Consider the following 26,470-nt stretch of genomic DNA (forward strand, 5'->3'; position numbering starts at 1 on the left):
AATAATTATGTCGCTATGCATGGTATATCTGATTTGCATGGATAGCATGTAAAACAAAGCTTCTCACTGAAGATAGACACAAAATGCTGCAGTAAATCAGCGGGTCAGGCAGCATCTCTGGAGAAAAGGAATAGGTGATGTTTTGGGTCGAGACCTTTCCTTAGACTTTTTTACTGTACCTCAGACCATGTGACAATAATAATCCTAAATCTAAATCTCAATCCTTGCACATTTTCTAAGGCTTTGCACGTTCTCATTTACTGCTTTTCTAACCACCTTCTTTGCTCCACAGACTTTGTTGAAATAGAGTCATAGAGTGATATAGCGTGGAAACAGGTCCTTCGGCCCAACTTGCCACATCGACATCATGCCCCAGCTACACAAGTCCCACCTGCCTGCGTTTGGTCCAGATCCTTTCAAACCTGTTCTATCCATGTACCTGTCTAACTGTTTCTTAAACGTTGAGATAGTCCCAGCCTCAACTACCTCCTCTGGCAGCTTGTCCCATACACACACAACTCTTGGTATGAAAAAGTTACCCCAGAGAATCTAATTAAATCTATTCCCCTGTAATGTCATAAAATGTCATAAAATACATGAACACAAACAGGTAAACTTTCTTTGATTACCTCTTGCATACTTCAGGAAATTGTTATAGATGATCCTCTGGTCAGAAAGGGTAAGCCGATGTTTGAAGGTGCTCAGTAATGAAACACTAAAGAAAATCAAACATATTTACATTAGTTAAACACATCATAGGAAATGACAAATTAAGTGTCCAGAAATTGGGGCGGATGCTCTCCGGGTGCTCTGGTTTCCACCCACACTCCAAAGATGTGCAGGTTTATAAGTCAATCGGCTTTGGTAAAGATTGTAAACTGTCTCTCGTATGTAGGATGTTGCTAGTGTACGGGGTGATCACTGATCAGCGTGGACCGAAGGACCTGTTTCCATGCTATTTGTCTAAAGTCTAAATCACGAGGCTATACTTGGTCCCAGTGGTACTTTTAAGAACACCACATTGATACTCTTCCCCTTCCCAATTTGACAAGATAAACACAAAATGCTGGAGTAACTCAGCGGGACAGGCAGCATCTCTGGATAGATGGAATGGGTGACATTTTGAGTCTTCAGACCCAACACGTCACCCATTCCTTCTCTCCAGAGATGCTGCCTGTCCCGCTGAGTTACACCAGCTTTTTGTGTCTAACTTCGGTGTAAACCAGCATCTGCAGTTCCTTCCTACACTTCTTTTGACAGGACTCTGATATAATATTCCAAAGGTACCAGGTCTGCTTTGCCACCAGCTTATTTCAGGGAACTAACACATTGACAGAGTTTACTCAAGACTTTTGCACAGATTAATTCCCCCAAAAAACCTTTCAAATTGGATATCTCTGGAGAGCTTCTGACAGCTGGCTCTCCCATTCCGAGTTTCCTTATTTATTCCCGGTTTTTTACTTCTGAAACCTGCCTCAGCATGAAAGGAAAATTAATTTTCATCTGTCCTCAATAGTGTAAGAAACTGAAGCGGGTGATTTCTGAGTGGAGTTTGTACGTTCTTATGACCGCGTGGATTCCCTCCAGGTGTTATGGAGTCATACAGCGCGGAAAGAAGTTCTTCGTTCTATCAAGTCTGTGCCGACCAGAAATCCCTAAACACTAGCTCTGTCCTACACACTAAGGACAATTTACATTTTTTTAACCAAAGCCAATTAACCTACAAACCTGCACATCCTTAGAATGTGGGAAGAAACCGGATCACCCGGTCAAAACCCACGCGGTCACAGGGAGAATGTACAAACTCCATACAGAACAGCATCCATAGTCAGGATCGACCCCTGGTCTCTGGTGCTGTGAGGCAGCAACTCTACCGCTGCACCACTGTGACAACCCTAATACTACTGCTGTGTAATTGTAATTTTTTTCCAATTTTACAAATAGTAACAATTCTATTGAAACAAAAACCTCAATACTTAACAGAAGCAGAATTTTGATATACATGTGTCATTATGTAACAAATAATAGGCCATTTGGTCAAAAAGGTTCAATAGTTGAAATGTAAATGAATGGTATTTTCAAACTTCACAGCATCAAGTTAGCAGTTCTTAAAATGGACTGAATGCGACCGGGGTTACTACCGACAATACCTATTCAGAGAAGGGTAAAGCAAAAATAGAATACAACAAAGTTGTATGATACACATGTGTAGGAAGGAACTGCAGATGCTGGTTCAAACCGAAGATTTACACAAAAAGCTGGAGTAACTCAGTGGGACAGGCCGCATCTCTGGAGAGAAGGAATGGGTGACGTTTCGGGTCTGAAGAAGGACCTCAACCCGAAACGTCACACATTCCTTTTCTCCAAAGATGCTGTCTGTCCCGCTGAGTACCTCCTGCTTTCTGCATCTGTCTTCTGTACGGTATACATGTTCTGCTGGATCATTTTTATGATGAGTCTTCGGAGGAATCGTCTTTGAAATTTCACACTATGTACCCACGAACACAATTCAAGTTATCATTTTATCACATACAAAAAATCTTCTTACATTCCGTTAAGTGCAAAGCACTGGACTTTTCGGGTGTTGTTGAGGATGGAGTTGCTGATGAGTGGTAGGGCCGGAATCAATGTGACGTTCAACCATTCCCTCACATCTATGCCTTTGATTTCAAATATGCTTCCGTTAAACACATCCCACATGCCCTCAACGACGTTAAAGAAATGCCAATCCTGAAAAAAACCCACAAAATATTCAGTTTAAAATAAAAGCAAATTCCATTACGGTGGGTCTGAAAATTTGCAACCTTCAGAGCAAAATGCTGAGGGAATGCAGTTATTGGGGTCCAATTCCACTACCCCTACAACTACTGTCACCGGTCTCATCCTTCATACCCATTATTGGCACATCCCCTTCATAAGTTCATAAGTTTTAGGTGCAGAACTAGGGCATTTAGCCCGTCAAGTTTATACCGCCATTCAATCTATCTTTCCCTCTCAACCCCATTTTCTTGCCTTCTCACCATAACCCCTGATCCTGTAACCCAGAACAGTGGAAGGGCTGGATAGAGTGGATGTGGAAAGGACGTTTCCACTGGTGGGATAGTCTAGGACTGGAGGCAACTAGCGTCAGAATAAAAGGACGTACCTTTAGAAAGGAGATGAGAGGAATTTATTTAGTCAGAGGAGGGCGAATCTGTGGAATTCATTGCCACAGGAGGCTGTGAAGGCATCGTCAATGGATATTTTTAAGGTGGAAATTGATAGGTTCTTGATTAGTAAAGGTGTCAAGGGTTACGGGGAGAAGGCAGGAGAATGGGTTTAGGGGGGAGAGATAGATCTGCCATGATTGAATGGGGGAGTAAACTTGATGGGCCGAATGTCCTGTCTGCTCCTACAACTTATGAATTTACTAATCAAGAATCTGTCAATCTCTGCCATAAGAATACCCAATGACATGGCCAGTGAATGCTGGTGCAGAATACATTCTTTCAGAGTGACTGCTAAGCAACAGGTGAGATAAATAGACTGTCCTTTCCACACCTGTATTTGCCAACAACAAACCACTCCAGCTGCAAAGGTACTCAGATCTCCATTAAATACCCCGGCACCCATCTCTCTCACAATGGGCACCATCACGGAAAGGTCTTTAGTTTATCTGTGCTACAGCAATTGGTCTCAAAAGGTAAAAGTAAGATCGACAACTTGCTTCTTGGATATTGGTGGCGAATTCCGTGACGAGGTCACTCAGATACTCCTTGGATCGTATTTTCAGCACAAGGTTGGGCAGAGCCTTTGGGTCGTTAATGAATTCAGGTATTAGTAGCAGGTCAACCAATTCCTTGGGGTCAGTATTTTCCAACACCTGTAAAGAATATTGCAACTTAATGTAGACATTTTGAAGCAAGCTGTGCAAAACAGATTAGTGTTAAAAAGTTTAAAAACAGACACAAGGTGTTGAAGTTACTCGGCAGGTCAGGCAGCATTATCTAACTGGATACTCTGCTCATGGCTATCACAGACACCAACAGTTATGGTCCCTCTAGGTCAGACCCTTTCTCCCCATTCCACTTCTAATATCCTGGTCTGGCCTTCAAGCCTCCTGCCTTACAGATGGGACTAGTGCAGATGGGACATATTTGTCGGTGTGGGAAAGTTTCCACTCTGTATCTCCATGACTCTATATTGAGGTCTATCCGAATGAGCCAGCATATGGGATGAATGAAGGTTTCCAATCCATGCACTATGCGGGTAGCAGACAATTTGCCTCTTCCGATGACCCACTTCCATCCACCATCCTGTCCACCCATTGTCACTAAAAAGTTTCAACAAATGACTGCAGGAGGTGCGAGATATTTATCAAATCTGTTGAGGAGATAGCAAGGCTAGGTAAGTGAGGTCAGGGTGTGAATATTCAGGGTTGGCCATAAATGGAGCTAACATAGACAAAGTGTCATACATCATGAAAATAGGTCCTTCGGCCCAACTTGCCCACGCTGACCAAAATGCCCCATCTAAACTAGTCCCACCTGGAAAATTACCCAATTCGTTTTACTTACAGCCTAGAACTAATCTTCGTCCCAGAAGATTTGTTCTACGCAGAGACTGCACAGTACATTGTCTGTGTGCTCCGGTTTACTCCCATATCACACAGACATAAGGGTTTGTAGATTAATTGACTCTCTGTAAGTTGCCTCTGGTGTGTAGGGAATGGATGAGAAAGTGGGATAGCACAGAACTAATGTGAGCAAGTAATCAATGGTCAGCATAGACTCGGTGAGCTGAAGGGTCTGTTTCCATGCTACATTTTTCTATCAATCAATCGCTACAACAGAATCATGCGCTTATTACCTCAGTTAAACGATCATGAGGTACCATTGTAAGTATATCCGTTAGAAATATTAAGTCAAAATAATTTTGGTAGTACTTCTTAAAGTATAGAGTGAGACTGGTATTGTTATAACAATGTAGTGGGAATGCTGAAAAAGAAAAACAAAAAATGATTCAGTTATTTTTCAGTGATTCAATTCACAGAAATAAAAACTTATCAACATCTAAAAGCCAATTTGTCCAATTAATTACTAACAAGTCTTGTACAAGAGGCAACATATAGAGTACTGTGTTCAGTTTTGGTAACCCTGTATAGGTAAGATGTTAAACTGAAAAATGCACAGAAGTTTAATATTGTATAGAGGTTTTATACTGTATATCGTGTTGTTACTTGCGAGCAAAGCACTAAGGCAAATTCCTTGTATGTATACATACTTGGCTATTAAAATGTATTCAATTCAATTCAAGTTTTCCAGGGATGTTACCAGGACTCAAAGGCCTAGGCTACAGGAAGAGGTTGGGTGGGCTTGGACTTTATTCCCTGGTGCATAGAATGATCAGGGTGGTCTTTCTGAGGTGTACAAGATCATGAGGGAATAGATAGGGTAGCGGCATAGAGTAGGGGAATCTAAACCCAGGGGACATAGGTTTAAGGTGAGAGTGGAAAAATGGAATAGGAACATAAGGAGCAACTTTTTCATGGAAAGGGTGGTAGGTACATGGAACGAGCTGCCAGAGGAGATTGTTGATGCAAGTGCTATAATAACATTTAAAAGACATTTGGACAGGTAGATGGATAGAAAAGATTTAGAGAGATATGGATGGACCCATCTTGGTTGGCATGGGCAAGGTTGGCTGAAGGGCCTGTTTCCATGTTGATTGACTCAATGACTTTAACAACTAACAAGTCATTAATTTCCAAACATGAGTCATCCAGCCAAAGTCATCAATCTTTAACATGATTACCGCCTTGTGGCAGCGGTGAAGCCTCGCGGGTCGACTGGCGGTCTGCGATTAATGAGAGTGCAGGAGTGGGAGATGAAAAACAATGGAGGGCCCGCCATGAGGGAGTGGGAAGAACAAGGACCTGCCGTGGGGGAATTGCTGTGGGATTGGAGGGGGGGTGGGGGAGAACAAAGAGGTGGTACTTTGTCATCGCAACAGGTGGCTGCTATTTGTATACATTGGGTATGCAAAGAAAGAATTTCACCGTGCCTTGTCAAATGTGACAATAAAGTATTCCATTCCATGTCAATCCTGACCAGCCATCAAGGCTTGGGATTATATGAATAGTTTTGTACACGGAAGGTGGTGAGTACCTGGGGTTGGTCGTGGAGGCAGATATGATAGTGGCATTTAAGAGACATTGGTTAGCTGATATGCAGGAAATGGAAGGATTGGGATTATACAGAGGCAGAAATGAGTTTGTCTAGGCATTATGGTTGCACAGACATTATGGGATGTTCCTGTGCTGTACTGTTCTATGTACTTCAGGATCAAGGGGTGGCACAGTGGCACAGCAGTAGAACTGCTGCCTCACAGTACCAGAAACCTGGGTACGATCCTGACCTGGGGCACTGTCTCTGCGGAGTTTGCACGTTCTCCATGTGACCATGTGGGTTTGCTCCAGTTTCCTCCCACCTCCCAAATACGTACAGGTTTTAGGTTAATTAGCTTCAGTAAATGGCCCCTAGTGTGTAATACATAGAACTAGTGTACGCGTGATCAAGATCGGTGGGCCGAACGGCCTGCTTGTATGCTGTATCTTCAAGACTAAAAGGACAAGTATGCTTCATCAGAACAATTACTGTTATAACCGTGCTTTTAAAATTTAATTGAATACTAGAAAACATTTGAAAAGGAGAATGAAAAAAGGATTAGTTACTGGAGATATAGGATGGGAGAATGAAAAATATTACTCTATGTGCTTGATAAATGGATCAAACCACAACATTTTAATACAAATGGCCAATTGTATTTACATCCTTACCTTTCGCATAATTTGATAGAGATTCATGTATGCTTTCTTGATCTTTGGGATTCAGTTTCTCTTTGAAATTACTCAGTCGTCCAACACTGAAAAAAAAACAGAATTTGTTGTGGGTCACTGGTTTAACAAGAAAATGGCCCCTCCACCAACAAACTTGAAGCCTACTGGATGAGAGGCAGCAGTAATGTTGCTACGATGTTCTTCAAAGGAATGGAAAACCAAGATATGGAGAAGGCTTTTTTTAATCTAAAAGTCATTTTAGTTTAGTTTAGAGATACAGTGCAGAAACAGTCACTTCACCCCACCGCGTCTGCGCTGACCTGTGATCCCCACACACTAACACTATCGTGCACACACTGGGGACAATTTACAATTTTATGGAAGCCAATTAGCCTAAAAACCTGTATGTCTTTGGAGTGCGGGAGGATACCGGAGCACCTGGAGAAAACCCACACTGGACACGGGGGGAAAGTACAAACTCTGTACAGACAGCACCCATGGTCAGGATTGTACCCAGGTCTCTGGCTCTGTAAGGCAGCATCTCTACAGCTACGCCACCATGCCGACCTCTTTGTAGATGTTAGCCAGTAAACTATAAGCATTGCAGTTAAGGACTGAGTACAAGAAAAAATACTTACATTTTATAGAACGTTTGGCAGGGAATGGATGGCTGGTCATCGTTGGTGGTGAAAAAGGTACGAGTAATCAAAGCCAGAGATGGAATGAATTCACCTTTCAACCATTCAGCCAACTCAGGGTTACCCTTTCCAGACAAGCTATTGGAAAACTCAAGCTCGATGCCATCTATGACAGCAGCTGTAAAATTAGTCTGAAAAATAATGTTTTATTTTGTTTTAAAACAAAATAGTTTAAAAAAAATGCTTGACAACACATATTCCATCAGGTTGCTCCATTTTGATCTTCCACCACCAACCACATCTTTTATTTCCACATATGATATTATAGAAGATTATTAAATCACATGGGGAATTGATAGAGCGAATACACAGAGTCTATTGCCCAGGGTAGGGAGATCAAGAGCCAAAGAACCTTAGTGAGAGGGGAACGATTTAATAGGAACCTGATGGGCAACTTTTTCACTCAAAAGGGTGATGGGTGTATGGAACGATCTGGCAGAGGACATAGTTGAGGCAGGGACTATATAACAGCCCCACTCACCTTAAACCTATGTATTATGGTTCTTAATTCCTCTACCCTGGGTAAAAGACTGCACATTCACCCTATCAATTTGATTAGAAATGTTGACTCTGTGGGTGCTATTCAAGGAGCAGTAATAGAGAGTGGAGACAGTCAGAATCTTTTTTACTCCAGGGTGGGAATGTCAAAGACTAGAGGGCACAACTTTCAGGTGAGAGGGATAGAAGTTTAAAGGAGATGGCCGGGGCAAATTTTTTTCCCCACACTGAAGGTGGTGGTGATGCATGGAATGTACTGCCAGGGGTGGTGGTGGATGCAGATGCGATAGTGGTGTTTTAGAGGCTGTTAGATGGGCACATGGGTATGCAGGGAAAAGAGGGATATGGATCATATGCAGGCAGAGATTAGTTTAACTTGGCATCATGTTCAGCATGGACATTGGGGGCCAAAGGGCCTTTTCCTGTGTTGTGTATTTCTATGTTCTAATCATTTCCTTAACAATAATACCCACTCTCATTTGAAAAAGTATTGAGGTGATATGTACTCTTACAGGCAACACGCCCAGCCATTTGGGGGATGCTTAGGCCTGACGTGGTTGAATTAAGCCGAAGAGCCCATTTGGCTCTATGACTGTTAAGGAACATAATTAGTTTAGTTTAGTTTAGAGATACAGCATGGAAGCAGTCCCTTCGGCCCACCGAGTTCACGCCAACCATCGATCCCCGCACATTAACACTATCCTACACACTAGGGGCAATTTTACACTTATACCAAGCCAATTAATCTACAAATCTGTATATCTTTGGAGTATGGGAAGAAACTGAAGAAAACCTAAGCGGTCATGGGGAGAACATACAAATTCCGTACAGACAGCAGTAAGGCAGCATCTTTACCGCTGCCCCACCGTGCCAAATTCCCAAACCTTTGTAAAATTAATTCCCCAACCAATTAAATTTGTCTTTTGGCTAGGGTACACCCAATATCATTCCTTAAACGAAAAACACAATCTCAGGTACTGCAGACTCCTCCTTTGATAAAATGCACAGCTTAGTTGGAGAAGTCGTACATAGTGAGATTTCAGAAGGTACAGCAACATTTGTAGCTCACTTTTTCGGTCTCGGCGAGGAAGATATAAGCAAGTTCAGTCAACTTATTGATCGGAGAGATATTGATTAAGATGGTGGCCAGAATACTGTAATCGTCAAGGAACCCGGGACTGCGAAGGATCTCAATCGTTTCCATTGGAGTGATGTTATCCAATATCTATCAAACATAACAAGAAATGTATACATTCAGCTGGACGTAGACTGGGCTAAAGACATAAATCCAGGGAAGTTACAGCAATAAAAACATTATTCGTTTTTTAGTTTGAAATGTAAACTGCAATGAGCATTTTAACATGAGTTTAGTTACATTTACAGTCGAGGCAGCCTCGCCATTTTAACTTGACTAGACAAAGAAATATAGAAAATAGGTGCAGGAGAAGGCCATTCGGCCCTTCAAGCCAGCATCGCCATTCAATACAATGTTAAATCCCGGGATGGCGGGACTGTCATATGCTGAGAGAATGGAGCAGCTGGGCTTGTATACTCTGGAATTTAGGATGAGAGGGGATCGTATTGAAACATATAAGATTATTAAGGGTTTGGACACACTAGAGGCAGGAAACATGTTCCCGATGTTGGGGGACTCCAGAACCAGGGGCCACAGTTTAAGAATAATTGATAAGCAATTTCGAACGGAGATGAGGAAACACTTTTTCACACAGAGAGTTGTGAGTCTGTGGAATTCTCTGCCTCAGAGGTCGCTGGAGGCCAGTTCTCCGGATACTTTCAAGAGAAAGCTAGAGAGGGCTCTTAAAGAGAGTGGAGTCAGGGGATATGGGGAGAAGGCAGGAACGGGGTACTGATTGTAGATGATCAGCCATGATCACATTGAATGGCAGTGCTGGCTCGAAGGGCCGAATGCCCTATTCCTGCACCTATTGTCTTTTGTCTATAATATGATCATGGTTGATCATCCAAAATCAGAATCTCCTTCCTGCTTTCTCCCCATATGCCTGGATTCCGTTAGCCCTAAAAACTATATCTAACTCTTTCTTGAATATATCCAGTGAATTGGCCCCCACTGCCTTACGTGGCAGAGAATTCCACAGATTCACAACTCGCTGGATGAAAAGGTTTTTCCTCATCAAAATGGCCTATCCCTTATTCTTAAACTGTGACCCCTGGCTCTGGACTCCCCCAACATTGGGAACATTTTTTTCCAGCATCTCGCCTGTCCAATTCCTTAAGATATTTGATATATTTCTATAAGATCCTCTCTCATCCTTCCAAATTCCAGTGAACATAAGCTCAATCTTTCATCATATGTCAGTCCCGCCATCCCGGGAATTAACCTGGTGACCATTGCTAGCATTGAGCACATGGAACACGGTAGGTAGTGGTCTAATACGATGTCCTTCAATACTAATCTGTAATTCAACTGCAAAGCATGATGCTCTACCTAGCCATGGACAATGTCTAATGAAGTTTGTGCTGTGTACACCCTTTAAATCAATATTTTTGATTTGTTATGGGAGTCACTCTTTCTACTTGACTCTGGATGGCACAGGGTGAACGAGAACCATGGCAACGTACCACCAAGAGAAGAGATGGAAGCAGACGCACAAGCAATATTTCGTTTTTATTGGAGATACAGCATGGAAACAGGCCCTTCGGCCCACTCCGTTCAAGAGCCTGATGGTTGTTGGGATGAGCTGTTCCTGAAACTGGAGGTCATGATTTTCAGACTCCTATACCTTTCTTTAGGACTTTCTTTCTTCCTTTTATCATAAATTTTGATGTGGATATTTGATTTACTGGGAAGCAGATAGGCACGTACTCAATCAGAGCCAATAAATGCAGGACAATTCCCACTGAGTTCACTGCTGTGTCCTAAACAGCTGGTGAAATTATTCTATACTCTTCCAAGAAATGGCCCAGATTAAATTGTTTGCAGCGTTATAAATACATTTAGAGTGTTTATTCCAGTCTAGAACTAGAAAATTAAAACAGAACATGCTTTAAATCAAAGGTTCCCAACCTGGGGTAAATTGTGCATACCCAAGGGGTAAATTTGTTGATTCTGGATTTGTACATATTTATTCTCATTGACTAACTGTGTTTGGTTCTGGTATACCAGAATATCTGTTCATCATTAGTTGTTCATAAATAAGTGAAATAATTTTGTTATGTGCTATTAAAGTTGCCAGGGGTAAACAGGACGAAAAAGGTTGGGAACCCCTGCTTTAAATAGTCAGCAGGTCAAGCAGCACCTATGGAAAGAGAAACAGTGTCAAATGTTCAGGTCAAAGACATTCAGCAGAACTGATCAAAATGGGATTATTATTAGTTTAGTTGTAATAGCTACAGGCTGTTCTCGTGAATAATATTGACCTGGCATCCCAATTCCAGTTACCCAATTCCACAAGAATAATCAATTAACCTTTACCTCAGACACAATGTTAAGTGACATCAGAGGAAACACATCCTTCAGAGTTAGAAAGCGAACTAAAATTTCAAACGAATCCCTCAGAAATACAACAAACTTTGGATCTTCGTAACAATTAAGAGAAAACGCTGAGGAAAAGCAGAAAGCATTTGGTGAGTTTTCAATCACTAAATCATTCTTGTACACATTCTTATCATTGGAAGAATAATAAATAGTCCTTCGTAGAACATGAAGATATTACTCCATGAAACATTCTCTGTACGAAGAATCAACCAATAGGGTGGCACGATGGCGCAGCGATAGAGTTGCTGCCTCACAGCTCCAGAGACGAGGTTCGATGCTGACTACGGGCGCTGTCTGTACAGAGTGTGTACGTTCTCCCCGTGACCTGTGTGAGTTTTCTCCGGGTGCTCCGGTTACCTCCCACACTCCAAAGACGTACAGGTTTGTAGGTTAATTGGCTTTGTTTAAATAGTAAATTGTCCCTAGTGTGTAGGATTGCGTTAGTGTGTGGGGATCGCTAGTCTGTGCGGACTCAGTGGGCCAACGTGCCTGTTTTCACGCTGCATCTCTAATATAAACTAAACTAAATCAACAGCATTTGGTTTTTTTAACTTCGTTTTAGAGATACAGCGTGGCAACAGGCCCTTTAGCTCACCGAGTCCATGCCGACCATTGATCACCCGTACACTAGTTCTATCCTACACATTAGGGACAATTTACAGAAGCTAATTAACCTACAAACCTGCACGTCTTTGGCATGTAGGAGGAAACCGAAGCACCCGAAGAAAACCTATGTGGTCACAGGAAAAACGTACAGACTACATAGAAACAGCACCTGTCGTCAGCATCGGAGCCGGGTTTCTGGCGCTGTGAGGCTGCAACTCTCTTGCTGCGCCACTCATTTGCCTTGTTTCATTGCAATATCCACTGTTAACGGAACAATGAAATTCTTACTTGCTGCTGCTTCACAGGGCCATAAACACACAAAAAGTGAAAATTAATAATGCAATAAACTAATAATCATAGTACAGTATTAGGTAACCAAAGTCAGTAGTGCAACCAAATACAGTCTATAGTTTGCTGAAGAAATAAATCAACGACAAATTTTTACCAACAAATCTTCTAACATTATTTGCAATATATTGGATAATTGCAATTGGTTTTCTACATTACCTGTGGTATTTAGGTAATTAAAGATCCACTCTTTCAGGACAGTCCTTCTCACTTCTTGTGACATGTCTCCGAATCCATTAGTAAGTCCTTTAACACTATCACAGAGAAAGACAATTAAAATTACTGTAGATTTGACATAGTTCACATTAATAAAAATAGTCTGAATTGTAATCGAAAGAAACGTCCTCAATGTGTGGCAAATCAGTTAATGATAATTACATGTTCTAAGTAATAACAAATTCAAATGTTTAAATAGAGTTATTCTTCTGATTTAGATTAAACTAAGAGTTGTTTACTCACACTTCTTGGTAACCATCACAGGTTAGGTTTCTCGTTAGAAGTGGGCTCACTGCCGACTGGGTAATGCCAGCAATAAATGGCCTGAGTCGTTCTTGGAACAATTCTGCCAGGAAGTCCGACTGAGTTAAGTTTTCATTTGTCTTCACAATGTCCCACACAGAGTTTAGAAATATGACCTTCGTCAGGAGTGGAATTGTTTCTGTGTTTGGGGTCTGAAATAAATAACATTGTGCTTAATTTCAAAAAGGAGGTTTACAAGAATGATCCAAGGGATGAGTGGGTTAACATTGACCTATACTCGCTGGAGTTTAGAAGGATGAGGGGAGACCTCATTGAAACATACTGAATAATGAAAGGCTTGGATAGAGTGGATGTGGAAATGATGTTTCCACTAATCGGAGAGTCTAGGAAAAGAGGTCATAGCCTCAGAATTAAAGGATGTTCCTTTAGGAAGGAATGAGAAGGAATTTCTTTAGTCAGAGGGTGGTGAATCCGTGGAATTCTTTGCCACAGAAGGCTGTGGAGGCCGTCAATGCATATTTTTAAAGCAGAGCGAGATTGATTCTTGATTAGTACAGGGTGTCAGTGGTTATGGCCAAAAGGCAGGTGAATGGGGTTAGGGGGGAAGAGATAGATCAGCCATGATTGAATGGCAGAGTAAATTAATGGAACAAATGGTCCAATTCTGCTCCTATCACTTATGACCTTATGACTTATGACCTTATGACCTTTCACAAGTTTCAAAACTTGGGCTTGGAAATGACTACAAGATGGCAGAGAGTAAATCCACATCCTGGAAAAATAGAGAGTTAGGAGATGTATTCACGAGAGTTAGATATGGCTCTTAGGGCGAACGGAATCTAGGGATAATGGGAGAAAGCAGGAAGGTGGTACTGATTTTTGATGGTCAGTCATGATCATATTGATTGGCAGTGCTGGCTTGAAGGGCCGAGTGGGCTACTCCTGCACCTATTTTCTATAGGACTTGGGTGGGTCTAGGGCTGGGTGGATTCAGAATCCAGTCCTAAGCATCTTCATTACTCCCAGTCCTGCCATTCCCCTTCAGAACGAGATACAAGGAAGTGCAGATGCTGGTTTATAAAAGAAGACCACTAAGTGCTGGAGTAACTCAGTGGATCAGGCAGCATTTCTGGAGAACATGCATAGGATTTGTGTTCTCCAGAGATGCTACCCGGCCCGCTGAGTTACTCCAGCACTCTGCGTCTCCTTTACAATGACCTGATTTCCGAGAGAAAATAGGAGCGCTGGATAAGATTCAATATTGCAGCTCAGAGCCCATAACTGGAAGATGCCCCACTCCAGCAGCTTGTGTTGAGTTTCTCGGAAACAGAGTAAAACAAGGTGCGATGGAGAACTAACATATACAAGTTTCACAAGTGGAAATTCAGTGTCAAGCCTGAGAAATCAATGAAAATGACAACATAATCTCAGCACTCATTCCCAGTCACTTCACATCCATCTTCCACTTTCTGATGAGGGAGCTAAAAAACTCTCCCACTTTGCCAGACATGCCAAGCTTCCTTCATACTCTGTTACACCATTAGAATCACCAATATAACCATTTTATAGCCATGCTCCCATTATCCCTTCTTGTGGCCTTAGAGTTATTATGTGGACAGGAAAGGTTTACACAGAGATACGAAGCAAATGTGGGCGTGGGACCACATTTCGATCAGCATTGATAAGTTGGGCCGAAGGGCCCGTGTCCATGCCGTATGACACTGTAAAGATCATTTTGGTCACTTAATCACTCCAACATTCTACCCTGTGTCAGATTCCCTCATCGGAACGATAAACTGGAGTAACTCATAGAAACATAGAAACATAGAAAATAGATGCAGCAGTAGGCCATTCGGCCCTTCGAGCCTGCACCGCCATTCAATATGATCATGGCTGATCATCCAACTCAGCTCTGCAGAAAAGGAATATGTGACGTTTCGGGTCGAGAACCTTCTTCAGGGTTCATTATGGGTAACCCTGTTCACATCATCCATTTTGGATGTCAGGTAAATACATGAGACATTCAGCCTCGCTCCATATCTGTACACTGAACTGCAAGGCTCATCGAGTGCTTTCTCTTTTAATTTCCAACAACCAGAGTATTTTCATTTGTCTTATAATCGTGTACATTAGCCCAGAATTGTGGACTGAGATGAGCATAGGTTTCTTATCGTGAGTCTCAAATCCAAGTCCATTATTTGATTTCAGCACATGGGTCCCCTCGCTTGCGAATTTCCCTGTATTTAATTTAATGGTATTTAATATTTAATTCACATCGTCCACATATTTACCCTGTTAATGGCAATGTTGGAAATTATCACAGGATGCTGAAATCAAATTGTCTCCTATCACGATAAAATGGTGATTAATGCATTCCATATTAATCAGCATAAATCTAACACTACAACCTATATAGTTTACACCTTACAGACTGCAGTTAGTTTACAAGCGATTGTTAAGACACCCAGTCATCACGTACACTAACAATGGTTTTAAGAGATGTAATAACGTATCATATCAGCAATATTTCTAAATCTGATACCAATTAATGAATGGCACAAACATAATTAAAACTGTCCGTTAACTCCTTTCAAATTGACCATGATGGGCAAATGGGGCGAGCTTGCTTTAGTTTAGTTAACTATTATCACGTGCACCGAGATACAGTGAAAAACTTTTGCTAGAGTGCCATCAAGTCAAAGAAAAGACTATACTTGAATACAATTATGCCGTCCACAGCGCACAGGTAAAGGATAACGATAGGGGATCTTGGTCGGCATGGATGAGTTGGGCTGAAGGGGCTGTCTCCGTGCTGTTTGATTCCATGACACAGCTCCCTCCACTTTTCCTCCCTTAATGCTGTACCTCTGAAGCCATCCCTATGACATGATATTGCGATCAGTTTTGAACACTCCAATTAAGATAGCAATACAAAGTTTTCAGGAAACAATTACACATTGCTAAACAGCCTTTTCTACAGATGCCGATTTCACAGAAACAAAGGGATTGAGAACTAAAGTGGTAATCAGGTGGAATTTCAGCGTCAAGTCTGAGAAATCAAAGAAAACTATGAACAATAATCATCAATCAATCTGATCAGGCATTCTCAGTCAATTCACCACTATTGCAGTGCTATCCATTCTTCTTCCACAATATGATGAGGAAGTCATGTTTCCAGATAGACTCATAGAATATAGGTGCAGGAGTAGGACATTCGGCCCTATGAGCCAGCACCACCATTCAATGTGATCATGGCTGATCATCCACAACCAGTACCCCGTTCCTGCCTTCCCCAAATATCCCTTGATTCCACTGGCCCTAAGAGCTCTATCTAACTCTCTTTTGAATGCATCCAGAGAATCGGCTTCCACTGCCTTCTGAGGCAGGGAATTCCACAAATTCACAACTCTCTGGGTGAAAATGTTTTTTCTCATCTCAGTTCAAAATGGCCTGCACCTTATACTTAAAATGTGGCCGTTGGTTCTGGACTCCCCCAACATTGGGAACATGTTTCCTGCTTGTCCAATCCCTTAATAATTTTATATGTTTCCATAAGATCCTCTCTCATCCTTCCAGTGAAATTCCAGTGAATACAAGCCCAGTTGTTCCATTCTTTCATCAAATGACAGTCCCACCATCCCGGGGATTAACCTCGTGAACCTATGCCGCACTCCTTCAATAACAAGAACGTTCTTCCTCAAACTAGAGGATCTATTCCTCAAAATACATAAGCACTCATAACAACTAGAGCCCAGACTGAACTTTGAAAATGGCGCCAAACCTGGCGCCTCTTGCATGCAGGATCAGTAGACTATTTCTGTACAATTTGCCAATTGGTGTTGTGCTTAGGAATGGTGATATTCTACTGTAAGTAAATAATTTCACTGTGCGTTTGCACTTTGTACACATGACAATAAACGCACCATTGAACTACTGAAGCTGATTTAGCCTCTCATGAGAACTATGATCTCACTGCATCCACCCTGTCAAACTCTTTTACCATTTTAAACGTCTCATTTCCACCCCCGATCTTATGGATTCAAAGAAGTACAAGAAAAGTTGACCTAACTCGGTGACACTGCACCGGTTACAATACTGGACAAGGAACCCAGAGGCCTGGAATAAAGACTCAAGACCAGAGTTCAAGTCGACAGCAGGAGGTTAAACTCCAGGAAGAATTCAGATTTTAATAAGAGAATGGCCACATTGTAATGATAAGCACAAAACTGCTGGATTGTCATAAAACAGTAGACACAAATTGCTAGAGTAACTCAGCAGGATAGGCAGCACCTCTGGAGAGAAGGAATGGGTGACGTTTGGGGTCGAGACCCTTCTTCAGACTGAGAGTCAGGGGAGAGGGAGACATAGAGATATGGAACCGTAAGGTGTGAAAACACAGATCAAAGGAGATGGTGAACAAGGAAAATGTAGAATTGTTCATTGTTGGTTATGGGGAAGGTGACAACGAGGCATACAATCAGTCAAAATGTAATCAGGAGGACAGAGAAACTAGTCAGAGAACTAAGGTTGTGGAGGGACGGAGAAAGGGGGAACGCAAGGGTTGCTTGAAGTTAGAGGAATCAATATTCCTGGGTTGTAAGCTGCCCAAGCAAAATATGAGGTGCTGTTCCTCCAATTTGCGTTGGGCCTAACTCTGACTGTAGAGGAGGCCCAGGACAGAAAGGAGAAAGGTCAGTGCGGGAATGGGGGGGGGGGGGGGGGGGGGGGGGGGAGAGGGGTTAAAGTGGCTGTATTGCTAATACCAATGCCCAAAAAGGGAAAATAAATTGCCATTCCTACCTGATTTAGCCAAGTGTGCAATTGTATTCAGGGGAATCCATTTTATTACATCCCAAAGATAAATAAATTAAAGCAAACTATAATTAGTTACCTTCCTATTCAATTTCTCCAATGCTTCATTTAGTGTAGTCTCATTAAACTTCTGCAAGAAAACAGTCAACGCTGTTTCATCTGAGATATTCAGAGCCTGGTCGCCAATAAAGCAGTCAAAAATACTCGTCAAGGCATCACTATTTATGCCACGGTTCAGTAAATCAGTCTGCAATGGAATTCATACAGAAAAATGTGATTAGCCAGCCAAGATATTTTAATATATCATAATATATCATCTAATATGTCACAAAATATTCACTTCCTTAGTAACCAATGTTTCCACGATGTATTGCAGAAATAGTCTTACATAGCACAGTGACACAGCTGGTAGAGACGCTGCCTCACAGCACCAGAGACCCGGTTTAAATTCTGATCTTGGGTGCTGTGCACGTTCTCCCAGAGACAACCTTCAGGTGCCTCGGTTTCTTCCCACTTCTCTAAGATGTGTGGGCTTGTAGGTCAATTGGACTCTGTAAATTGCCCTTAGTGTGTAGGGAATAGATTAGAAAGTGGAATTTTCGCATCTACTTCCTATACATAGGTGAACTAGATGCAGTGTGAATGGTCGACGGTGGGTTGAAGGGCTTGTTTCCATGCTGCATCTTTCAATCAAAATCAATATCTTGTAACATCCTCTGCCAGTTTATGAGTTGTCCATGTTCCATCAAAACACACAATTCTGCTTGATATTATCCAATAAATCCTTGAATTCTTGGGATGATGCAGAATAGGTAAAGTATGCAATGAACATGGCTGTATTTGCAAGTCTTTGAATTATCCATTGTTTAGCTTAGTTTAGTTTAATTAAACACTCTACTCTCTACTAAATATCAACAGGCGTTCCGATCGGCAGCGGCACGACAGTGGCTCTGCTGCAGTGTGTCCAGGTTGGTGGTTGGTGCGCGATACTTTGGCAGGGGGCAAAGTCCGTTCATCAGTCTTATAGCCTGCGGGAAGAAGCTGGGGAGCATCCTGCTGGTTTTGCAACTAATGCTCCTGTACCTCTTCCCAGATGGCAGGAGTGTGATTCAACTTTGAGAGGAAATAGTGTTGTTCTTGGAGAGAGGGTGTACCGAGGAGAATCAGCTTCATAAAAAGATGTAGGATGAACTGTTCGTGATGAAGGTTGCTTACTTGGCTGACTTCTTTGCCGAGGTGAATTCCTTGAACCTGTCACTTCAAGGAAACCTCCCATTGGCTCGTGACAGCGTTCAGGAGGAAGATTCACCTTTAACACGACTATCTTCCCTGAGATGACGACTCTCCTGGATGCTGAGCCAGATGCTGAATGCCACTTCCATGAGGAGATCTCAACCCACCTTCTGGCAATTAGTGAAGCCCTCGAACGTTACTTCCCCGGACTGGACGACCGCTCTTGTGATGAGTGGATCGTCCGACACTTTTCCGTTGAAGACAGTGCCATCAGCGATACTGACGTAACTGCGAAGGTTGAATTTTACTGAACTCGTGAAGATGTGTATCTCAAGAGTGACTTCATGGATCAAGATCTTGCCATGTTATGGCTGAAAGTGAAGGACTGTCCTGTTCTGTTCTTTCGAAGAGGGCCCTGACCCTATTGTTCCAGTCCCCCTCAACCTATCGCTGTGAGGCTGGATTCTCAACCATGGTAACTCTGAAAACGAAGGCATGCGATAGGCTTGGGATCAACGCAGACATGAGGTGCTGCCTGGCGAGCATTCGTCCTCGTTTTGAACGCCTGATGGCTGCGAAGCAATTTCAGCTATCCCATTGACTGAGTATTTGCAGACATGTTTTAATAAATCGGGCTGTTTTTTTTTTCAATTTTTGTTTTGGGAGTTACGGTACTGACCAAGAATGTCTGATGGGTCGTGGGGCTGAAAAGCTTAAGAACCACTAACATAGAGGAATGGAATTTTGAGCCTTCAGACATTCAATCCATTTCATTCATCGGTAGGTAAATCAGATTAATAGAGAAAAGAAGCACAATGCAGAATTCTACTGACATCTGTCCCTCAGCAACTTAAATATACATCCCTACATGATCTTTACACTGTGACCCATTCTCACCTTCGCACATGCATATTCCGTGATGTTAAAGTTGCAGAACTGTTCAGGATTAACGTTAGTGATGAAATTATTAAGAGCCGAACTGTGGGAAGAAAATCAAAACATTTCCATTGTGATTGAATTAAATATCCTTAATAAAAAAAAAACAATTAATGCTTTCGACAAAAACAATTACTTAAATTATTTGTTCTCTTTCTCAGAGTTACACAGGGTCTGTCACCAAGATCATTTGAAATGATTTGAAACGATTATTTGAAGCTGGTTTCCTTGTTGATCTGAAGGCTTCTGCTTTCCTCAAAGACATTATAGCCAATGGGCCAGGGAAATTTGATTTCCATTGGTCTCAGTTACCCAAATCCTACTTCTTTATACAAATGTTCGCACAAATGAACATGCTCACAGGCTTTGACCATCAACATCCATCTGGAAAATCTACTTTCGAGCAGAGATTTTATTATGTATTATTTATTCAAGTGCTAATAATGGACTATGTTTTAACTGATATTTTTTCTAATATTTATTGAATCAAAGCAGTTAGATTACAAGAAAAATATTAAAATCTTTTTATTTTAGAAATTGTTCACAAAACATCTCAAATTAATATTTACTGCTGAATACAAATTAAATTTGACCTGTTATGTACAAATTCTACTTAAAATATTTTAGAAATCGCAGTTAAGACACAAAAAGTTGGAGTAATTCAGTGGGGCAGACAGCATCTCTGGAGAAAAATAGGTGACCTTTTGGGTCGAGACCCTTCTTCAGACTTGCTTGAATGAAAATAGATCTGTTTCACTTTAGTCTTGACAAACTCCATTTGCAGTTGAGAATATGTGTACTGCAAAAATCCATCATTCTGAATAGTACAGGAGCAGTCAACCAAAGGTCATATGCATTCACATTTTATGTGGGTTAACATTGACAAAATCTGTGCATTAATTGATGCACTAAATTATACTATGTAGCATCTTTCCAGATCAAATGCATCGGGCTCGCATATTAACATTGGCTTTAGTCTGCCTGAGGCAGGGCACAAAGTAAGCTTTCCCTTAAATTCTTACCTGTCTTTGTCTGCACAAAATATTCTCTCTGTTTCAGGTATGAAAGAGAAAAATATTATGAGATATACACTTTTGACATTAATATAAACACACAGATTCAGATTTAGTGTTAACAAACAGGATATTTTTTCCCCCACGGTGGAAATATCAAAGATATGGGGGCGAATCTTCAAGGCGAGGTGGAGTGGGGTGAATTTGAAAGGAAATGTGAGGGGAAGTTTTTTTTTTATATAGAGGGTGGTGGGTACATGAAATGCACTGCTGGGGTTGGTAGTGGAGGCAGAATCAGCAGTGGTATTTAAGAGGCTTTTGATTGTGCATGTGGAGTGGCAGGGTATAGAAGAATGTAGATCAAGTGCAGGCAGCGGAGATGGGTTTAATTTGGAATCATGTTCGGCATGGACATTGTGGGCTGAAGAGCCTGTTATATGTTCTATGTTACAAAAGAAAAAAATCAGAAAGGAAAGAAACTAACAATACAACAGGCAGTCATGTTACCCAAAGAAAATTTGACTATAAGTACACAACAACTACCAATAGATGTTTTGCATGCTTAAAAGAATATTTTTGTATATTTGTACAAAGCATTGCCATTCTTTTAAGGGAGATACATGCCTCGTGTAGGATCTGGAGACCCTCCTGATAGACCCAGCCGACTGACTTCAGATTCAAAGTGTGAATTCACCCAGACCACTAACACAGTTTCATTGACTGCACTTGGAAGAGCTTGAACGTTGTACCCAAGCAAATTGATCAGATTTTGGGCAGTCAGGTTCTGAAACAAGAAATGCCATTGTTAATTAAGTTTGGCTTCACATGGCAACGCAGGGCAGCACAGCAGTGGTGGAGTTTCTGCCTTACAGCTTCAGAGATCCGGGTTCGATCCTGACTACGGGTGTTGTCTGTATGGAGTTTGTGACCACGTGTGTTCTCACCGAGAGCTCCGGTTTCCTCCCAGATTCCACAGATGTACAGTTTTATAGTTTAATTGGCTTCTGTAAATAGCTCCTCCTGTGTATGTTGCAAAACTGGGATATCATAGAACTAATGTGAACATTGGTCGGTGTGGACTCGGTGGTTTGAAGTACCTGTTTTCAAGTTGTATCTCTAAAGAAAATCCTCTGAGGGCAAGGTGGTACAGCTGATAGAATGCCAAAGGCCTACATATAAACGGTGTAGCTGGGCAGGCTGAGATGGGTTTGTATGATGGAACTAGGCTGTGATTACAAGTCCCTGTAATTTCTTGTGGTCTTGGGCAAGTCAATTGCCAAACCAAGCTGTGATTCCTGTGCTTTCTATGGTGCGCCAACTCCATAAGGTACATCAGTGAAGAAGAGCAATAAGGAGGTCATACCCACCTTTACTACTTGGGGATTCAGACTTGTAAAGGTTGCAATATCCATTTGCACTTCTCTGTTTGCAAGAGCTTCCAGATCACCCAGAGGAATTCCACCTTAGATGAAATACAGAAATGTTACAAGTCTAGAAAACTGCTTGCATAAACTTTGTGAAGTAGTTTGATACTTTAACTGAAAGAATTTTACATGCATTCGTATAGCTTATTAATGATATATAATGGCATATCGCAGGTAGGAATTTGTTTAACCTTACAGCGTTCAGTTTTGCAATAAAAACGACATAGAGTATCAGGATTGAACTTGTCGATCAGTCAATATGTTCGAGATTATTCAGGCAGTATAAAATTCCAGAGTTTTATCTATCAAAGTTCCAGAATTGCTCTATTTCTCTCTCTACTTTGACCTAATTCCCCCACTTTCTATTTAAACTTCAAGGTAGATTAGCTGCAAATAGCAAGCTTTCATCACCAGCTCAGTTTATAGCACCAAGTTTTCTGTCATAAGTTCATAAATTCATAAGTGATAGGAGCAGAATTAGGCCATTCGGCCCATCAAGTCTACTACCCCATTCATTCGTGGCTGATCGATCTTTGTCTCATTCTGAGGTTGACTCATTCTCCTGCCTTCTCCCCATAACCCCTGACACTCATACTAACCAAGAATTTATCTATCTCTGCCTTTAAAATATCCATTGACTTGGCCTCCACAGACTACTGTGGCAATGAATCTAAACAGATTCACTATCCTCTGACTATAGAAGTTCTTCCTCATCTCCTTTTTATTCTCAGTATATGGCCTCTGGTACTAAACTCTCCCACTAATGGAAACATCCTCTCCACATTCACTCTATCCAGGTCGGCAGGGTTCAATGAGGTCTCCCCCTCATCCTAAATTCCAGCAAGTACAGGCCCAGTGCTGTCAGATGTTCATCATAAGTTAACCCAATAATTCCTGGGATCATTCGTGTAAACCACCTCTGGACCCTCCCAGAGCCAGCATATCCCTCCTCAGATATGGGACCCAAAACTGCTCACAATACTCCAACTTGCCCTTCAGCCCAACTTGCCCATACCAATCAACATGTCCCACCTGCACTAGTCCCACCTGCCTGTGTTTGGCTCATACCACTCTAAACCGGTCTGGTCCTGTCTAAATGTTCTTAAACAACTACCTCCTCTGGCAGGTTGTTCCATATACCCACTACCTTTAGTGTGAAAAGGTTCTCCCTCAGATTCCTATTAATTCTTTCCCCCTTCACCTGAAACCTATGTCCTCTAGAGATAAACATTTTTATCCGAAAAAATTCTATAATCAATACTTTCTGAGATAAAAGCCCATAAACTACCGACAAATATTTTTGAACGCATTTTTAAGACATGTTTTAATGCTACCATATCCTTCATAGAAGATAACACATCAGGTCGAATAATATCAAATGAATACCACCTCATCCCATTTAGCACTTCTCCAAATAATATCAATTGTTATTTTTAAACACAAACATCTTGTCACTGACCTATGTATGCTTTTATGAGGTTGAAGTAAGGGATTGGGTCCCCTTGTTGAGATCCAAGTACGGAGAATGCTTCGATGTAAAGTAAGTCTTTTGCTGACTGTGTGCAAGTAGAGAGGTCCAGTGCTCCAGCATCCCTGAGAGAGATGGGTTACAGCGTTAAATATCTTCCCTGCTTCCCTTTACTGAGAACAGCTCCACATTCCAATACAAACATACCAAGATAGGGTACAGACACTCATTTCCACATAAGTCTCCCAACTTAATGCACACTGAATAAAACGATTATTTATCACATCGGAATAAATACCGTAAATATATATCACTTATCTAAAAATTAGATGATTGTAATGCAATTGCATTTTAAATCATACACACACACACACACACACACACACACACACACACACACACACACACACACACACACACACACACACACACACACACACACACACACACACACACACACACACACACACACACACACACACACACACACACACACACACACACACACACACACACACACACACACACACACACACACACACACACAGAGTTAAATTGAGTTATTTGAATTTTTTTTTTTTTTTAAATGCCAATTTATTTAACTGTTGTAATGTCCTTGATTAGTACGGGTGTCAGAGGTTATGGGAAGAAGGCAGAATAATGAGGTTAGGAGGAAGAGATAGATCAGGCATGAATGAATGGCCGGAATAGACTTGATGGGCCAAATGGTCTACTTTTACTCCTATCACTTATGACTTTTGAGATACAGCATGGAAATAGGCCCTTCGGTCCACCGAGTCTGCGCCAACCAGCGACCATTAGTTCTACCCTACTCACTAGGGGCAATTTACAGAAGACAATTAACCTACAAACCTGCACGTCTTTGGGATGTGGGAGGGAGCACCTGGAGGAAACCCACGCGGTCACAGGGAGAAAGTGCAAACTCAGTACGGACAGCATTTATTGTCAGAATCAAACCTGGGTCCCTGGCACTGTAAAGCAGCAACTCTACTGCAGCGCCACTGTGCTGCCCCAGTTAGACATTCAACTTTAAAAACATTTTTTTTCTATTGGAGATATTTTGGTTTCCACTGCATGGGTCAAGTTGAATGTTGCAAATAAGAACATAATAACATATTGAGTGACTAAAATTGGCAATACTGGATCCACTTTCCTCCTTCTAATAACTGCTTGGCAATATTTAGATTAATTCCTTTCCACTGGAATTCCTTTGAAGTAAATAAACAAACTATTGTCTACAGACCTATGTGGTCCACTACCAATTGGTGTTATTGTTCAAAGATCGGGTCTGCAAAAATTATCCCAGTTTAAAACTTTGAATATATTACTGCTTGCTATTGCTGATGTTACAGAGATGAAATACAGGATATTTTGAGAAAGATCAAATTTATGTCCCACACCGGCCACCACGTCCCATCTACACCAGTCCCACCTGCCTACGTTTGGCCCATATCCCTCCAAACCTGTCCCATCAATGTACTTGTCGAAATGTTTCTTAAATGTTGCAATAGTCCCTGCCTCAACAACCTACTCTGGCAGCTGGTTCCATACACCCACCCACCACACTTTGTTAAGTTACCCCTCAGATCCCTATTAAATCTTGCAATGTTCAATCATGAAATCCCCCTCTTCCCACTGCTCATAACATAGAAACATCTAGTTCCCATAAACAAGTTCATTTCCTAAATCCTTTGACTTTCCAATATCTCTTCCCCCTTTCACCACCTTCTGTAAATCTCACTTAACCTCGGTACACGTGTCAATAAACTAAAGCTGTTTTCTTGATTAGACTCTTTATCAAGATTCTCTTCAAAGTTCTGTTCAAATCTGATCTGTAAAGTGCCTTGTCATATTTTCCACATTAATTATCATCTCCAATATCAGAAGGATTCAATACTTACGTTAGGTTTGAAATTATGAACTGGCTTTCATTCAGAAAGCACAAGTTTACTCCACCAATAGCTTTCAAAGCAACAGCATTTAAGCTTCCACCTAACTGCAGGTATCTTGTTATGATGGATACAACCTGCAGAAAGAGATTTGAAGATTTAAGTGATTAGTGCAAAGAGAGATATCTTAAATATGTTTTTGACTGTTTACTTTTCAAAAGTTCATAAATTCTAGGAGCAGAATAAAGCTAATTGGCCCGTCAAGTCTATTCTGCCCTTCAATCATGGCTGAGCTATCTTTCTCTCTCAACCCCATTCTCCTGCCTTCGCCCTATAACCCCTGACACCTGTACTATCCATAAATTTGTCAATCTTCGCCTTGAAAATATCCATTGACGCCCTCCACAGTTGTCTGCGGCAATGAATTCCACAGATTCACCATCACCCTCTGACAGAACAAAACCTTCCTCACGTTCTAAAGTTACGTCCTTTTATTCTGAAGCTATTCTGGTCCTAGATTCTCCCACTAGTGTTCCTCATTCAGAATTATTTCATGGGACCACAAAGGGATGAAAACAGATAGAACCCTGAATTCTCCCTTCCTTGCCTCGTTAACAATAATTCTGCAACAATGGAATTTAGTTTAGAGACGCAGCACAGAAATTGGCCCTTCGACCCATCAAGTGCGTGCCGTCCAGCAATCCCCGCAT

The 26,470-nt window shown here is 41.5% G+C and overlaps 1 protein-coding gene across 2 annotated transcripts in view; it reads right to left on the reverse strand.

Moving 5' to 3' along the window:
• LOC116985943 overlaps positions 1-26,470 on the reverse strand; it is a 261,983-nt gene that overhangs the window by 180,830 nt on the left and 54,683 nt on the right. For both annotated transcript variants that reach the window (XM_033041073.1, XM_033041072.1), the window contains exons 36-52: positions 25,773-25,897; positions 23,842-23,975; positions 22,326-22,420; positions 21,583-21,742; positions 20,968-20,995; positions 19,907-19,988; positions 17,856-18,023; positions 12,944-13,155; positions 12,644-12,738; positions 11,468-11,595; positions 9,083-9,238; positions 7,456-7,646; positions 6,818-6,903; positions 4,849-4,976; positions 3,707-3,862; positions 2,549-2,730; positions 630-715 (exon numbers count right to left, since the gene is read on the reverse strand). In XM_033041073.1, the coding sequence (XP_032896964.1) occupies positions 630-715; positions 2,549-2,730; positions 3,707-3,862; positions 4,849-4,976; positions 6,818-6,903; positions 7,456-7,646; positions 9,083-9,238; positions 11,468-11,595; positions 12,644-12,738; positions 12,944-13,155; positions 17,856-18,023; positions 19,907-19,988; positions 20,968-20,995; positions 21,583-21,742; positions 22,326-22,420; positions 23,842-23,975; positions 25,773-25,897 (2,212 nt within the window). The remainder of the gene's footprint in view (positions 1-629; positions 716-2,548; positions 2,731-3,706; positions 3,863-4,848; positions 4,977-6,817; positions 6,904-7,455; positions 7,647-9,082; positions 9,239-11,467; positions 11,596-12,643; positions 12,739-12,943; positions 13,156-17,855; positions 18,024-19,906; positions 19,989-20,967; positions 20,996-21,582; positions 21,743-22,325; positions 22,421-23,841; positions 23,976-25,772; positions 25,898-26,470) is intronic.

Source organism: Amblyraja radiata, chromosome 22, assembly GCF_010909765.2.
Source record: "Amblyraja radiata isolate CabotCenter1 chromosome 22, sAmbRad1.1.pri, whole genome shotgun sequence".
NCBI classification, from domain to species: Eukaryota; Metazoa; Chordata; class Chondrichthyes; order Rajiformes; family Rajidae; genus Amblyraja; species Amblyraja radiata.